Genomic DNA, 17,021 nt, shown 5'->3' with positions numbered 1-17,021 from the left:
ACCTTGTCCCCCAAAAACCGAAGGGCTGGATGCATCTCAACAGTAGAGCTCATCGTACTGCACACTTGTGAGGCCAAGTTCAGTTCCCAGCACCACAGGAAACAAACAAGCAGATAGAAACAAAAACCAGAAACCAACCCCAATTTTGTGGTGTGTACTCACACTACAGCAGCTTATAGGGGAAGAAAGACACACAGCAGGGAGGCTGGGCTACTGTTGGCCCAGGGCTCCAGCCAGTCTAGCCAGTGAGAGTCAAGGGCAATGGAGGAGGCTATCCAGCATTGACCTCTGCCACCATCTGTTGATTCAATATGAGCAAAGTACATGCTACATGTGTAAGTAAATGTCACAAACTTGTCGTTTTTGCTAATGAATGTATGGCAATTTTAAAAACAGGAAAAAAAAGGGGTTGGAGAGTTGGCTCGGAGGTTAGGAGTCCTTGCTGCTCTTGCAGAAGACTTGAATTCTTATCTCAGCACCCATGTCAAGCGGCTCCCAGCCATATTTAACTTCACCTCAGAGGATCACCCTCTTCTGGCCTCCATAGGCACCTGCACACACACACACGTAAATGTTACAAACTGAAGGCAATTATTTCTGATCCCTACCCAAGTGATAGTAAAGGAATAAAAGAATAAACTCACAAGAGTAAGGAGAGCAGGGAGGGGAGAAGCAAGCAGGAGTGTCAACCAGAGACTGAGGGGAGAGGACAGCCTGTAATACACAGTGAGTTCAAGGCCAGCCTAGAAGACAGAATGAAACTGTATCTCAAAAAGCAAAACAAAAACAGAAAAAGAAAAGGCAAATGTCTGCCTAGAAAATCCTAATCAATAAGACTTCATTAAAAAACAAAACCTGGTTACTGGGGAGGGTTGGTGGGGAAGTAAGGGAAGTAAGGTGGTGGGGGTTGACGTGTAAAGCAGGCTTTTCCTATTTTGAACTAAAAAAAAAAACCCTGGGGTCAGAGATAGCTCAGTGACTTCGATCCTAGAAAATTCAGTGCCCTCTTCTGGTCTCTTTGGGCACTGCATGCACATAGTACACAGAAATAAATGAAGGTAAAACATCCATACACAAAGACAAGACACAGCAACACTCATAAACAAATAAACCTTTAAACACCTATGCAAAAATACACACAAAAACCTGGGTCTGCCGGGCATTGGTGGCGCACGCCTTTAATCCCAGCACTCAGGAGACAGAGGCAGGCGGATCTCTGTGAGTTCGAGGCCAGCCTGGTCTCCAGAGCCAGTGCCAGGACAGCCTCCAAAGCTACACACAGAAACCCTGTCTCAAAAATTAAAAAAAAAAAAAGATGACTTAAAAGTTTAGGGCACTTGCTGCTCTTGCAGAAGACCCAGGTCCAACATCCAGCACCCATATGGTACTCACAGCCATCTCTAACTGTATCTTCAGGGAATCTGATACCCTTTTCTGGCCTCCAAGGGCACCAGGAGTGTGTGTGGTGCACAGATATACACACAGGAAAACAGTCATCTGTGCTGGGGAGGTGGCTCCAAGGGCAAGAAAGCCAGAAAGATAGATGGGTCCTGGCCTGGAGCAAAGCCATAGATGCTGCTGCAAGTGGAAGGCTCAAGAAGGTTTTCAAAAATCAGATTGACCATCTTGGGCTCCCATGGAATTGAGTTATTTGTTACGTCAGAGCATTCAGGGAGAACTAGTGATACTGAACTCTAGAGAAGTCAGGGCAGGGAGAAGCAACTGTTTCTCAGAGGAAACAGTGCTATATGGAAAAGGAAATGTAATACTGTAATCCTGTGGTTAAGCTTGGAACTGTGTTGACATAGCCATAATGAGGAAAAGACTGCTATCACAAGACATTTGGGGCTACAGGTACAGCTTTGTGGTTGAACTCTTGCCTAACGTGCATGGATAAAGCCCAAGTTTAATCCCCAGCACTGCACATAAATAATATTGCTGGGGTTTGAACCCAGGTTCTCATACATGCTAGGCAAGTACTGTGTCACTGTGCTAGATCCCTAGCTAACGTTTTTTTGTTTGTTTTTGTTTTTTGAGTGATGGCAGTGCACACCTTTAATCCCGGCACTCAGGAGGCAGAGACAGGCAGATTTCTGTGAGTTAAAGGCCAGCCTGGTCAACAGAGTGAGTTCTAGGACAGCCAGGACTGTTACACAGAGAAACCCTGTCTTGCAAAACCAAAGTAAAGAAACAAAACACAACAACATCAACAAACATGGGGCTGGAGAGATGGCTCAGTCGTTAGGAGTCCTGGCTGCTCTTGCAGAAGACCCTGGTTCAATTCCCAGGGCAGCTCACAACTACTTATAACTCCAGTTCCCAGGGAACTGATGCTTTTCTTGTCTCTAGGCACCAGGCACACAAGTGGTGCACCAACATACATGCAGGCAAATCACTCGTACACATTAGTTAGAAAATAAATACAAACTTTACTGTTTTTATGTATGTGAGTGGTGCTTCAGGAGGCCAGGAGAGGGCATCCGATCCCTTGGAACTAGAGTTACAGATGGCTGTGAGATAGTGCGTGGGTGCTGGGAACTGGACTCTGGGTGCTCCACAAGAGCAGTGAGTACTCGTAACTGCTGAGCCATCTCTGAACCCTAACCCTTTTTAGATTAACATACAAAGTAATGGCTTCATTGTTACTTCTTCACAGTCATAGCCTGCTTATTTTTATGCTCTCAGTACCTTTATTGTGGCCACTCCCCATCAAGTGTGCATTTTTGTGTGTATATTTGGGGGGGTTGTTGAATGTACCACTTGTGTACCTGGTTCCCAAGGAGGCCAGAAGAGGGGTGGATCCCCTAGAAATGGAGTTACAGATGCTTCTGAGCTACCATGTGGGTGCTGGGGTTTGAATCTAGGTCCTCTTGCAAAAGTAGCCATGCTCATGACCACTGAGCCATCTCTCCAGCCCCTCTAAGGTGAGAACTTTTTCTTATTTTATATTTATTTATGCCATGAGTACATTTGGAGGTCGGAGAACACTTTTAGAAGTCAGGCTCAGTAGCAAGTGCCTACCCAGTAAGTCATCTCACTGACCCTCAGTTGATATTTTAACTTTTGGCAATAGATACAGAAAGGGCCAATAACGCACAATCTTATCTGCCGGAGGCTAATAGTTTAGGTTGTATCCTCTGGTATGTACATTAGCATATGTGTTCATATATGTGGAAGGACTCAACCCTGTGTTCACTGTTTAGAACTGGGTAGAATCATAGTTTCCCTAATGTCGGTCCAGGGGCCTTTGCATGAGAATTGCTGTTTTTGGAAAGGTGCTCTCTTTGGCAGCTCTCAAATACTCCCATCCCAGTGCGTACAATGCAGTGGCAGAGATGCTGACTTACTGGCAGGCCCGGGGCCCAGGGGCATCCACTGCTTGCTGAATGCTGGCCTTTCATGTTTTCTCTATTGATAGCACAGGCTGTGACTCTGGGGGACTGAGTGGCTGTTTCTCTCGGCAGGAAAAGAGAGGGAGCAAACCATCTGATAAAGCCACCCTGCTGGCCTTTGATGCCCTGGTGACCTTCTGTGAAGAACTGGGGTGAGTGGGGCTGGGAACGCAGTGCAGCTCAGTGGTAGAGCAAGCATTTGTGTAGCAGGTGCAGGACCCTGTGGTTAATCCCTGCATTGCTTGCTTGCTCCTCTAGGGAAAGAAAGAGCATTTCCTCTCCCACCAACCATTACTTTACCAGCTGATGCAAGCTAGCCCTTGGGCCACCCAGGGTTCCCTGCTTGCAAAGCTCATATTTCAAGCCTTGTGGAAGTCAGGACCCTTCCTTTTTACTTCTGGGGGCCACTGAAACTCAAGCTCTTGTGTGAGGAGTTGTTCCACATTGGCGTAGTCATCCACTCCTCCACCTACTTCATGGACGGTTGGCTGGCTGTGTGAGCAATTCACTGCAGAGCAGTGTGGCCAGCTCTGGTCACTGCAAAGCAATGTGGCCAGCTCTGGTCACTGAACTGGCTCTTTTGACTGAGTGTGAGTCACTCACACTCTTTGTTTGCTTCTGAGATGGGGGTCTCAGGTAACCTAGGCTGGCCATGAGCTTGCCATGTGTTAGAGACTTGCCTTGGACTCCTGGTTATCCTGACTGCCTCTGCCTCCCGTGTGTTCGGATTATAGGCATGTGTCACCACACCTGATGAACTGTTCTTATTTGTACACAGAGCCCCAACGGAAGCTTCAGGCCGGCTCATATCTGGTGTTGGGGGGAGGGTGTCACATGCTTTGGGTAAATCAGCTCTTCTGACAGAACACTACCTGCTTATGTGAAGCCTGCTTACCTATTTTGTCTATGTCTGTGGCAATGGGGCAGAAGCTGTGGACCAGCCATGGAAAGATACTTAGCTACTCAGTGACAAGTTGTGGCAGGGCATGTAGTCACAGTAGAATCCTATGTGAAGGATGCCAAAAGGAGTCAGTCTATGTGGAAAAACACATTCGTTCATTCATTCATGTGGAAAACTGAGAGCTGATGAGTGAGCCAAGCCAGACAGGTCATGATCACAAAACTCAACAGAGTTTTGTAGCCAAGCTACTAAACTTGGGCTCCTTGATTCTCACAGTGGATGTGCTCATTTCGTACCGGGGTCACAGAGTCTTTGGGGGAGTAGGGACATCTGTTTTTGTGGTGTTGAGGATTGCACCCAGGATCTTGTGTATGTTATACAAGCCCTCTACCATTGAGTTACACTCCTGCCCCAAATGTCTTGAAGCAGAGTGCTGCTGAGTAAGAACATAGCACTGGTGTCTACAGATGTGTTTAGTTAGACACTCCTGAAGACGGGAGGGGGTGTCTACATTTGGATTCTCAGTCTCTCTCTTCACTGGTGACTTGGTGACACAGATTGGAATATTTCCTTCTGGAAATGGCATCTCTAATTTGGCCTGTGTGGCAGGGTCACTTGCAAAAAAGTTGTGTGTTGCTGTTCCAGGCCCACCCTTGGCTAAGCCCATTCCACCACTGATGTAAATCAACCTACTTGGGCTCTGTGAGCTGAGCCCTTCATGGGATACATGAAAGAACCGAGTGTCCCTGCTAGTTGTCAGTCTCCTTGCCTCCCAGTTGAGACCGCAGCAGACCAGGTCCACATAGGGCCTTGATGGGCTAGCTGAGAGCATACATCTGTGGGACCACCCACCCTCCCCCAGTGCTCAGCCCCACAACTCTTGTCTTGTTGGCTGCAGGTGGGTTCTCATCTCAGGACCTTGCTGGCACAGCTCTGTCAGCACTGCTCACTGAGAGTGAGCGTTGATTGTGGGAACAGTGCCTGGCACGAGGGAAGAAACCCCCTTTCCACAGATGGCTGTTACTTTTCTAAGAATAGTTCTGGTTTGAGGCTGAAATTGAGGCGACTGTTGCCACCAAGCTCCCTTAAGCAGGCACCTGGCAGAGAGGGATAAGACCAGTGGGGTGGGCTCAGCTGTTGGGGACATTTCTGAAGGAAGCCATTGTAGGGTTGTGGTGTGTAGGGTAGGATATGGGCAGTGGCCTGGCGTCGCCAGAAAAGGTAGTCAGGTCCCTTCCCAACGCGGCCAGGGTGGGGCTGCCAGTGGTTTTTACCTTGTCTCTGCCGTGTAGCCATCGTCTCAGAGCTGGGCTCATGGCAGGACTTTAATCATTCGGCTTGAAATAGCAATTTGGGCATTTGGGATGGAGAGGAGTTTTGCCTCTGGTCTGGGTAGGATTGTCTTGTGGACTCTCTGGAGTTAGGAGCTCAGCTGCTCCGCATCCTCGTATATCCATCCGACGGTGTGCTCATTTTGTTTTGCCCTTTTGTTCCGCCAAGCACAGAGTGTGGGCCTTGTCTCATTGGGAAATACTGTATACTTAAAATACATAATTGCTAATGAATGGGCTTTGAAGAAAAAGTCCATGGTGGTTTTTGTTTTTTCTTTTCTAAAATGTGTGTATGAGTGTTTTCCCTGCATGTATGTCTGTGCTCCACATATGTGCCTGGTGCCCACAGGGGCCAGAAGAGGACAGTGGTTTCCCTGGAACTGGAGTTACAGATAGATGCGAACCTCCACATGGGTACTGGAGATCGAACCTGTGTTCTCTGCAAGAGTGCTCTTAACTTCTCTTAACTACCCCTGAGAGTAACAGATTTCCCCATCCCAGTCTCGGGTCAGAGTCGGGGAAAATTTGAGAAAGACAGGTTTAGTCTGGGATCTGGAAGACAAGGAAGCACCTGGCAGGCAGGCCATGGGGTGTGATGTGGTAAGACAGTATCCAAGTCGGGAATATACGCAAAAGCCTCTGGGCAGGAGAGGCAGAGCAGTTTAGGAACTGAAGTTATACTGTGAATCCAGGGGCACTTGGCAAGCATCTTGTGAGCCGGCTTCTCCTGCCTATAGTAGAGCAGACCCCTGAGGAGTTACAGGCCTTGCTGAGAGGTTTGCTAGAGAGGCAGGCCCTGAGAGCCATGTCTGCGTAGAAAATAAGCCCACATTAGTGGATTTGAAAAGGAATTTTTACTTCATCTGACATTTTATGTCCTCTCTGTCAGGGACTTGCAGAATTGCTGCCTGGGCAGAGAAGCTCATTAGAAGATCTTGTTAGCCGTTGCTGCTCTCCCTTGAGGTGGAGCAGAGTCCCTCTCCATCGCTTGCAGTGTTAGCTGGTGGTCGGGTGGGAGAGCCAGAAACGGTGTCAGACCAGCCTTCCCATCTTGCTCTTTGACCAATCCCTGAGCCAGATCTAGTGGCTCACATAGATGCCTTCTTGAGCCTGAGGGACTGGAGAGCTCCTGCTGGTGTCAGGGGCAGTAGGTCAGCCCGTCTTTCCCTGCTGCCCTCTAGGCTTCAGGGAGTCAGATCAGTGCTCTTTGTACAAAATCTTTTCCACATGCCCAAACACAATGGCAAATAGGATGAACAAAAGGAATGTGGAGGTGAATAAGCCAATCACTATCAGGCCCCCGACGTCCCAGGGGTTATCCCAGAAGTCACCATTCTGGGTTCTCTTTAGGGTTAGCATTTGGCCCATGTAAATCTGGAAGAGAGGAGACAGAGGCCCTGAGTACAGAGAGCTCTGAAATCCTTGCCCGGCATTGCTCTCCATGCCACTTCCCTGGACCTCTGTGCAGTAGCACTGAACAGCTGGATAAATCTGGCTAGCCACACTCAGGGCTTTCCTGCTTGGAAGCTGTTGGGGGCTGCAGCGGGGTGGGTGTCTCTGACTCATTCTGACGAACTCTGCTGTGAGCCAGGAGCTCCCCCCCCCCACCTTCCTAGCTAGAGCCTCAAATGTGCCCCTGTAGGTTTCCCCCTATTTTTATTGTCCCATTGGCCAGGTGTTTGAGAGGTTCATGTAGCAGCCCAGCTGGGAATGAGGGTGCACTGAAGTCTCAGCTCCTCAGGAGACAGAATTCATGCTTGAGCCAAGGGATTCCAGGCCAGTAGGGAACAGCTATCCAGTCTAAAAAAGAAGATAGGTGGAGCTGGAGAGATGTCTGCTCAGCAGTTAAGAGCACTGGCTGCTCTTGCAGGAGACCCAAATTCGGTTCCCAGCACCCATGTGGCAGCTCACAGTAATTCATAATGCCAGTTCCAGGGTACCCAATACCATTTTTAGCTTCTGAGCCTACCAGGAATGCATGTGTGGAGATACATGCATAGAACACACAGACACAACTCACATGCTCTCTCTCTCTCTCTCTCTCTCTCTCTCACACACACACACACACACACACACACACACACACACACACACACACACACACACACACGTGGTGGTGGATAGGAACAGAGTGTGGGTGAGGCACTGTCCTTAGAGACAGCTGGAAGCAGGAGACCTATCCATACTGGTGTCAATAGGCTGCATCGAGTTGAAAGAAATATAGGGAGAAAAGAAAGCCATCGTTACCCGGTTCTTGTACTGATAGTTTGTGTCTTAGAGGGCAAAGGCAAATCAGGACTGTCCCTCAGGCCTCACACTTTGGGGTTCCCAGGTGGAAGAGGCTGCAGGTAACCACAGCTGTTTAGCACCTCAAAGAAATGACTGTTGGCAGCCCAGAGCATTGCCAAATATCTCTGACCACACCTTTGCTGCTGCCACCAGAGCAAACAAAGGTGGTCTAGACTGGTTGCCTAGCAACTGACTGCCACACCCTCATTCCCTTCAGCAGTGTTCTGCCCTTTTGTGATGACATTGTGGAGTTGCTCAAGACATAATGTAAATTGTCCTTGATAGAAGTCAGACTCAGTTAGGGTGAGAGGAGAGACTGACTGTGATCCCAGGCCAACTGTCCACCTTGCCTATGTACAGCTGGGTCTCAGTTCTCGTCTGTTTGTCCTGGTGACCTCTTAGGAAGTTATTCCTTTTTGTGGTTTGGGTGAATGATTAACTACAGCTCTGGCAGGAGGCTCCTGGGACAAGTTTCTGGGTGGGAGTGCTTATCACCATTAAAGCCTTCCTCTGTCCTGTCTGCCTCAGACACACGGCCTCAGCTGTGTAGTGTGGCTGGTTCCCACCCCCTGGTTAGAGAGAGAAGAGGAGGGCATTAATCAGACATGCTTTGCTTGAAACTTGATGGCCACTGTTGATTCCTTTTAACGCTTAGATGCGTGGACCTGACACTGCCAGGCTTTACATGCCATCATAAGGTAAGAGACAGAGGCCTTTCCTCCATCAAGGCTCATGTTCTAGCCCACTGTAATCCTGCTGTTAAAGTTGTGAGAAATGCCCATTGACATCAGTTTGTGGAATTCTGGCCTCTCTATTGCTCAAGTACCCCACCCCCTTCACCCACGGCTCTGCAAATAGCCTTGAGTGGTTGATAGGTGACAAGCAAGTTCAGGAAGCTGAACTGACCCATGGTTTGCCTGTTGCTTTCCATGCCCTTGTGTAAAGCTTGCTGACTTCCTGGCTTGCTGAATGCACACGGCCAGCGGGCTGGTCTCTGGCACACCCTGGTACTTTTGTGCCTATCTGTTAAATCAGGTTCTTGTCAAGAGTGAGATGTTTGTTCACAAACCAGTTTATGGTGGTCGTATGTTTGTTTCTGTAACTACAAAGTTGAATGTGATGTCGTATAAACACACGAAGCAATGACGATAGCCACAACTCCAGCTTTACAGATAGACAGTGGCCACAGAAAGGCTAAGCAACTTCCTCAGGGCTGTGCAACTGGAGTTTGGAGCTAGCTGTACAGCCTGAGTTTCAGGCCCTATACCTTAGAGCAGATAAACCTATTGTCTCTATTAATACCTATGTGGCCACTTTTATATCACTCCATATTCCCATCAAAAAAAGCACAAACATAGCTAAACTCTGGGCATATTTTGTAAAACTCACAACATTAAACTTTTTAATGCATTTTGTATATGTGCATGTATGTGCATGCCATGGCCTGTGGGTGGGGGTTAGTGCACCACTGTGGAAATAGGCTCTCTAACGTGTGGGTCCCAGGGAACTGAATTCAGATATTCGGGTTTAGTGGCAAGTGCCTTTACCTACTCCTTTGTGGTGACATTTTACATTCAGGTTCTTCAGATGTGTTCACACTCTTGCTCTAATGAAACCAAAACTACAAAGTAAGGCTGGAGCGGAGCTGGTCTGTAGCCCATCCTCAGAGAGCAAGCCCCACCTGAGAGGTGTGCCTGTCTGTTCCCACCTCAGATCATGTAGGCTGGAGGGCGGGCCCTGCAGGTACTGGGAGCATTTGTGATCTTTCAGAAGAACTGGGTGCAGTGCCCAGCTTTCACGTAAGGTGGCCCCAACTGCCTATAATTCTAGTTCAAACAACTCACACAAATACATATTATGTTAAATACAAAGGAAACCAGCCTGTGGTGGCACGCCTTTAATCCCAGCACTCAGGAGGAGGGGGCGGTAATGTTTGAGTTCAAGGCCAGCCTGGTGTACCAAAGTGAGTTTTAGGACAGCCAGGGCCACACAGAGAAATCCTGTCTCAAAAAACCAAAACAAAAAACAAAGCCCTGCTAGACATGGTGGCACATACCTTTAATTGTAGCACTCGAGGGGTAGAGGCAGGTGCCTCTGTGAGTTTGGGGCCAGCCTGGTCTACGTAGTGAGTTCCAGGCTAACCAGAAATAAATCTCTCAAAACAACAAAGAATCAGATATGTGGAGAGAACCTGTCATTCACAGGAAGGTTGCTTTGTCAAGTTTTGATTGTCCAAGTAGATAGATCTGTTGTCTCAGTCCCTGTGAGGGAAACAGGTGAGAGCAGGAGGGGGAGCTGCAGGCCCAAGAGGTCTGTGTGCCGAGGGTTCCTCTGGGAGGAAATGATGGGAATTTTAAAGACTTGAGCCCTGGCCACTTTTCCAGAGGACCCAGATTCAATTCTCAGCCCCCCATGGTGGCTCAGAACTGTCTGTCACCCCAGTTCCAGAGGATCTGACACCCTCTTCTGGCCTTCTCAGAGAAGAGGCATGCATGTGATTCACTTACATGTATGTAGGCAAACAGTCACACATATAAAAACAAACCAATCTTTTTTTAGGGACAGTATTCCATGGCATGGAACAGGGTGCAAAGAGGAGGAAAACTTTTTTTGTTTGTTTGTTTGGTTTTTGAGACAGTTTCTCTGTGTAGCTTTGTAGACCAGGCTGACCTCAAACTCGGAGATCTGCCAGCCTTTGCCTCCCGAGTGCTGGGATTAAAGGTGTGTGCCACCAACGCCTGGCATTGTGCACATATTTTATGATATGAAATTTGTAATACCCATTTGTGTCATGATTTTTGTTATAAATTGTTTTGAAAATATTAACATTTCACAAAACTTGTCTATGCTCTGCCAAGTGTTGCTGATATGATACTCACTTTGGTTTTGTAGTCTGTAATGAGGCATAAAATGCAGACAGCGAACTGGGCAGCTCCTTGTCCTCCTGAGGGAACAGAGTCTGAGTGAGAGGGATGGCCTTGAGGAGGCTGGCGAGACCTGTGCTGGTCACTGTGCACTGAGACGGCTTGTTCTGGAATGGCCTAGGGAGTCAGTCAGTGGACCTTCCTGCTGTTTGCCATGCTCACCAGCTGTCCTCTGGCAGCCCAGGTCTGCAGTGACTGTTTCCCACAGTGGGAGACATCTGCTTCCTCCAGTGAAAGTGGACCAGATCCATCCCAGGGTATGCAGGCTGCTGTTGGTCAGCTTATAGGACAGGCTGGCCTGGCATGGGGCAGGAAGGTACAAGCGAGCTGGCTACTTAGGCTGTGTCCAGGGTGGTCCATGGTATGTCCCCTCTGCTCTGCCACTGGACTGGGAACCACACTCTTCTAGCAAAGCCTCAGTCTTAGGCACCCTACAGGAAGGCTATTCTAATGCTAATGGAATCCTGCTAAAAGAGGATTCCGGAAGAACTGGGATGCTGTTCCTGAGCTGAGTGCTTCCAGGGCCTTCCAGCCAACCGAGCTGGGGTGAGAATGCAGGGTTGCCAGTCCCTTCTACGTCCCTGGGGTTTTCTCCTGATGGGTGTTAGATTCCCACCCACTCATACACAAACAGTTTGGGTGTGGGTGCTTGGACGTAGGGTTGGTTAATGGAGATAATGGAGTCAGCTCCTTCTGCCTTGTGTCCCAGAGGCCTCAAGCCCTAGGTGTGGTGAGCAGGGTGTCTGGAGCCAGACAGGCTGGACCCAGAGCAGGCTTTGCCACTTTTTAGCTGGCTGCACTTGGAAAAACTATCTAGTGTCACTGAAACCAAACGTTAATCCATCTCACTAGAAGGAAGCCTCGCTTTAAGAGGATTGGGTTACAAAGCTGGCAATTGTCAGCCGAGGGTGTGAGCACACAAACAGGGACAAACCAAAGGGTCAGGGTACAAGGATGATAGACTCAAGAAAACTGGGAGGATCCAGTGACCTGAGACTGGAAATTAAGACAGCAAGAAATGTTAGTGGCACCTGTCCTACAGCAGTGACCTCCGTCACAAAACAGGGTGGGACTCTGGAAGCAGCACTTAGATGATGCAAAATAGAAATGTTGCCCCTCCACTGGTTCCATGGCATTCCTCCCCATGTGATTTTCCAGTTTTCATGGTCACATGGAGAGCAGTAACCTGGAAAGAACAGTCATTGGCCATGCCCCTGGAATTCTATCACTGCCCTCCTGATGCACAGAGCACAGCCCGTGCATAAACACATAACCAAACACCTCATAAACACATAACCAAAAAAGCTTTACTTGGAAGTTAGCAAATTTCAGCTAGAATACTGACATGTCCCCCTCCCCCTCAGCAGGAGGCTTGGATTGTAGTACATTGCACAAAGTCCCTGGTTAGCTTACTTCTCTTTGGCATAAATCAGCAGAGCCCCAAGGGCCAGCTCCCCACAACTAAAGTAGGGGCTCCTAAGAGGTACAGCTTAGCTGAAGACCCCAGTGGTTTCCTGAGTCTTTGAAACAGCCGGCTCCTCCTGAGCACTGCTGCCCCCCAGCAGACTGAGCAGTGCTTGCTTGTTTCCTTGATAAGGTTCCAGGTGTCTGCCCTGCCACCTGGGCAGTGCTGTAACTGAGGCCAGGTGGTCTGTCTGGAGGAGTGAAGTGGCCAGAATGACAGCCTGTGTCACAGTTCTGGAAGGCTCCTGTCCAGTTCCTCTTTTGGGCATCTCACTGTTGTCTCTCATCTGGTTCTTATTGTCATCACGGCGACCTTCCTGGCTCTCCTCTCAGGGCAACAGCAGTGCACACAGCAGTAGCTGCAGGCTAGTAGCATCAGCAGCAGGACTGTAGCTGAAAGGAGAGGACGGCCCAGAGCCGAACAGTCAGAGGAAGAAGGGACACTCACCCTCCTTCTACAAGACCACCCCCCTAGTCTGGAGCAGTGGTCACAAGTCCTGAGAGGCTGACAGGTCCTGTTTGTCTCTTGCTCCACTGTCCAAGCCTGACTCCTTTCAATTCATGGTTGACACCTGGTACCCAGTTCCAGCACTGCCTAGCAACTCAGGGGATGTCAGAGTGTGGCATCTGTCTTAGCTTCCCCCAGGACACTGCTCTCCCTACCTTCCAGCCAGCACCATGGCTTGCCCTCCCCAGTGTCAGGAGGAGCCCATGGGACACTGAGGAGTCAGGGCTAAAGGGCCAGAGGACAGGTGCCCTACTTGCCTGTGAAAAGAATGATGATAGAGAAGGCCACAACCTCCACGGGATCAGCCTGGGGCAGTCCTCGAAGTTTCAGCAGCAGCCTCTCAGTCACAGAGCGGATCTCCTCCTCAAAGTCTGTGGCTGCCATGTTGCCAGGGCTCCTGTGTTCTGTAACAACACAGACAGAGCACCTCAGAGTCCCTGGCGAGCTGATCACAGGCTGGGAGGCAGCTCCAGTGAACCAGCCTCTCACCACAGCCTGCAGAACAGGTTTGTCTGTCTCACCCCTGTACCACTGGTGGATCCCAGGCAGAGGGAGACAGGGAGTCCGGAAGGCTGTTCCAAGATACAGTAGCCCTCAGCCCACACTTGGCTGGAGCTGCCCAGGGCAAAGAAAACTTGTGACAGATGTGACTAGAACCTCTGAGGGGCTACCAGACAAGGCCACAGCTGGTGAAGGCTCTGCCCATCAGATGTGACTTTGCTGTCACATTCCTTTGTCTTGAGACACAAATATCAGGTTTGGCTAGGGTGCCTCAGCTGACACAGCTCCCTGGCCAGCCTCTGGGTCATTCAGGATTTTGGTGCCTCCCCTAGATGCCCTCAGGGTGGCAAGACAGGCCTCAGGATTCTGTGTGGGAGAAGAATCAGACTCCAGGAACAGGTTTATGGGGACTCAAGCTGGGATCAACTGTAGGCAAAAACTGAAGGAGGGGTTGTCACTTGAAGGATATGAAGCTGAGTCCCCAAGAACTCTCCCTCCTCTCCTACCAGGCCAGTTTCTTTATTCATTGTCATGTAAGGAAGAAAGGACCATATATATAGTATTCCAGGGGATGGGAGGCATCTCTTTTATTCCAGTGGGAGCAGGAGTTTTAGAACTGGCTCAGCCAACTCTCCCTCCTGGTTTCGGCAGGTTCTATTCTAACCAGAAAAGGCCTGATTGGAGAGTGATGATGGTCCAAGGGCTTCCAAGAAGGCCTAGACACAGCTCCCAGCTGAGTGTGTGCTGGGGCCATTGACTATCAGCCCCTCCCTCCCCTTGCGTCTCTCCTGTGAGTGAGAAGGGACAGGATAGCCTTGTATCAATACATCCAAACCGGATCTTCCCAAGGGCTGGGAGCAGGTGACCAGGGGCTTTTGTCAACACCTTGGCCCTGGTCTCATCTGGGCAGGCTGTCCCCTCTGCTGTGGTCTGTGAGACTGGTGCCTCCCAGCACTCCCACTTGGCACAAAGCAGGCCTAAAACTACCTTGAAGGTCTGGGATACGCCATCCTACATGTGGGCTCTCTGCCCTTGTGCAGCTGCTGCCCGAGTCTCTGAGAGTGACAGGCCCTGGCTGCCTACGGCTACCCCCTGTAGAAGGCCAGGCCCTTGCCCACCTCCAAGGAATCCTACTTAGTCCCTCAGGCCCTTCTTCCCTAACAGTTCAGGAACTGGGTCACAGCTGCCAGCCACTTGGGTTTCCTTTCTATAAAGTGCATGGTGCCTTCTTTTTTTTTTTTTTTTTTTTTGAGACAGGGTTTCTCTGTGTAGCTTTGTAGACCAGGCCTGCCTCTGCCTCCCAAGTGCTAGGATTAAAGGCATGTGCCACCACCACCAGCAGCTGCCTTCTCTGAATTTGTTGTTCATGTTTTCATTTTTGTGCTGCTGGGCCTTATGCTAGGAAAGTACCACATCCCCAGCCCTGTGGTACCTTCTCTAACTTCATCTGCCCATCATAGAAATGGTTTTTTTGTTTGTTTTTCAAGACAAGGTTTCTCTGTGTAGGCCTGGCTGTCCTGGAACTGGCTCTGTAGACCTAGCTGGCCTCAAACTCAGGGATCTTCCTGCCTCTGCCTCCCATTTTGGGATTAAAGGCATATGCCATTACCTCGTCCTGTCTTAACCCTTACCCCTCTTGTACCATGGACAGGCTCTTTATCTCTGTGTTGTTAAGATGAGACACTTGGGGGGGGGGCAGGGTGCTGGCTGCAGGAACTTTTGCTGAGTGGGGACTGACAGGGCCAGGAAAGTCAAGAATGACCCAGCCATTGTCCTCCTACCACCCATACACTTTCTGGAGGACTGTTTGGCTTTAAGCAGCAACATAAGACAGCACAACTGAGTCCCCGAGTCACAGACCATATGAACCAACCCATAGCTCTTTGGAAGCCCGTGAGCTGCACACACTCAATACCACCTCTTGTGGGACTGGGGCGTCAACTTTATGTGTTCATCACTACCAGAGTGGGGTTTTTTGAGAGCTGCATGTGTTATCTGTCACTAAATGAATAGATCTATGTGTCCTGCTGACGTGAGCATAAGAATGTTCCTTCTGGTCAGACCAAAGGAGATGCCGCCTCTAGCCAGTTGCAGCATGTTTGCAACAGTGATCCATCCACTCTCCTGTCCTGGGACATCATTACCACCCCACAGAAATGGTGCGCATATGGTTCAGAACCAGGGCTGTTGCCTCTTACCCTCCCTCTTCATGTGTTTGCTCTGGCTTGTTCAGCCTGACTGGCACTGTGCCCACATTGCCTCACGAGCCCAGTGGAGACACTCCTTAAAAGCAGAAGCAGGCAAGAGGTTGGTGGTCAGGAGAGCTTTCTGTGTGCCACACCCAAGGACCTAGAGAGAGACAGTGGGGGGGCACCTGCTTGGCAGGGTTGGCAGTTTCCAGAGCAGGGCAGAAGCCAGTGGCTCGGGCTGGACCTGCTCTGCAAGGAAGTCAAAATTTGTTGATAAGAAGTTCCAGCTATTAGAGTTCCTCCCAGCTGCTCCCTTGCCTTCTCCCACTCTCCCTTCACTCTGCTTGGCTTGTGAGGCTGGAGAAGTGCAGACTCGTGCCCAGCGCAGCTGAGCTCTCCTCTGTCAGAGCGTGGGCAGCCTCGCAACTCTGTGCCTACAGCTTCTGTAGGCAGCCTACTGGAAGCTAGGTGGGACCTGACCACTGTACCAGCCCTGGGATGTGGCCTTGGACTTCCTGCCAGGTTTTGCCTGGTTTACCAGCAGAAGTGGGGCTACTGGGCATGGTTCTCTGCCCTCAAAGGGCCAAAGAGGAACCCTCTTTTCCTGGCAATTGATATTTTGTTATTTTAAGCTCTGACCAACAGAACAAGCACATGACAGAGGGGGGAGCAAAGGGGTCTTGTTCTCCAAAAAGGAAAGAGGCACATTCCGGCAGCTTCCCAGGCGTCTTCCCAGTGGGCTATTTAAAGCAGAGCCAACAGATGCCTGGTGCCCAATATAACCAGTGGTTAGTAGGTGACCTTGTTCCCCAGCTATGGTCAGGGGCAGTGGGAGCTTTGGGGCTGGCCCCTGTTGACTGGGTACCACCCTAGGTTTGGGGGACACTGAGCAGAAATACTGGTAATTCTTTGTTTTCTGGACTTTTATCCCAGGGCCACCTACTCTTTCTAGACCATACTTTATGCCCAAGAGTTGGGGGTCCAGAGTGTCTCTTCATACCATGTTCAGTAGAACAAGTGCTAGTTTCCTCTGGAGAACAGTCCTGGCTGCCACTGAGCCCACTCATTACCCAGACCATCTGCACAGCACTTGGAACCTTCTGAGGCTGCTCCTGGCTGGAATACAGGCAGTGGTCAGGGAGAGCTAGCACACAGAGAAGGAAACTGGCCTGGCTGGGGGAGACTGCCTAGCGCTCCTTTGTGTGGCAGGTGGCATTGAGGTCCTTGCTGTAGAGTAAGCGCCCATCCATAGGCCAGACTACTGCAACTCAGTTCCACAGCTTCTGTGCTTCTTCATTGTGAACCTGATAGGCAGCTCCAGCTGCCACATGGACAGGGCAGGCAATGTGTCTATGCCTGATAAGCAGTGCCACTTGTCACTGATGGCTTGCATCCCCAAAGGGCATCTTGCTGTGCCCTGCTGCTTGGTCATGGTGGCTCTCCGCCACTTGTCACTGATGGATTGCTGCCCCAAAGGGCATCTTGCTGTGCCCTGCTGCTTGGTCATGGTGGCTCTCTGCCA

At 50.0% G+C, this 17,021-nt stretch overlaps 3 protein-coding genes across 7 annotated transcripts in view; 1 reads left to right on the top strand and 2 right to left on the bottom strand.

The window, feature by feature from the left end:
- LOC100755041 (ATP-dependent DNA helicase Q5) overlaps window positions 1-17,021 on the top strand; it is a 37,948-nt gene that overhangs the window by 11,208 nt on the left and 9,719 nt on the right. For all 5 annotated transcript variants that reach the window (XM_035447295.1, XM_027425659.2, XM_027425658.2 and 2 more), the window contains one exon: window positions 3,465-3,544. In XM_035447295.1, coding sequence (XP_035303186.1) covers window positions 3,465-3,544 — 80 coding nt within the window. The remainder of the gene's footprint in view (window positions 1-3,464; window positions 3,545-17,021) is intronic.
- Smim6 (small integral membrane protein 6) lies at window positions 6,822-6,992 on the bottom strand. Its single transcript, XM_035447579.1, has one exon. The coding sequence runs from the start codon at window positions 6,990-6,992 to the stop codon at window positions 6,822-6,824; it is 171 nt and encodes a 56-aa protein (XP_035303470.1).
- Window positions 12,246-13,193, bottom strand: Smim5 (small integral membrane protein 5). The gene is made up of 2 exons (XM_035447298.1): window positions 13,067-13,193; window positions 12,246-12,694 (listed from the first exon to the last, which is right to left on the bottom strand). Exons 1-2 carry the CDS (start codon window positions 13,191-13,193, stop codon window positions 12,585-12,587), a joined length of 237 nt encoding a protein of 78 aa, XP_035303189.1. The 3' UTR covers window positions 12,246-12,584.

The sequence above is a fragment of the Cricetulus griseus genome, chromosome 7, assembly GCF_003668045.3.
Source record: "Cricetulus griseus strain 17A/GY chromosome 7, alternate assembly CriGri-PICRH-1.0, whole genome shotgun sequence".
Taxonomy (NCBI): Eukaryota; Metazoa; Chordata; class Mammalia; order Rodentia; family Cricetidae; genus Cricetulus; species Cricetulus griseus.
The sequence above is the reverse complement of the archived record's forward strand: the minus strand, read 5'-3'. Positions and strand labels throughout refer to the sequence as shown.

Excerpts from the sequence above, each read along its gene's own strand:
- Smim6 (XM_035447579.1), bottom strand. The coding sequence starts at position 6,992 with ATGGGCCAAATGCTAACCCTAAAGAGAACCCAGAATGGTGACTTCTGG.
- Smim5 (XM_035447298.1), bottom strand. The coding sequence starts at position 13,193 with ATGGCAGCCACAGACTTTGAGGAGGAGATCCGCTCTGTGACTGAGAGG. Across the intron at positions 12,695-13,066 it reads TATCATCATTCTTTTCACAG|CTACAGTCCTGCTGCTGATG; the intron begins GCAAGTAGGGCA and ends CTCTCCTTTCAG.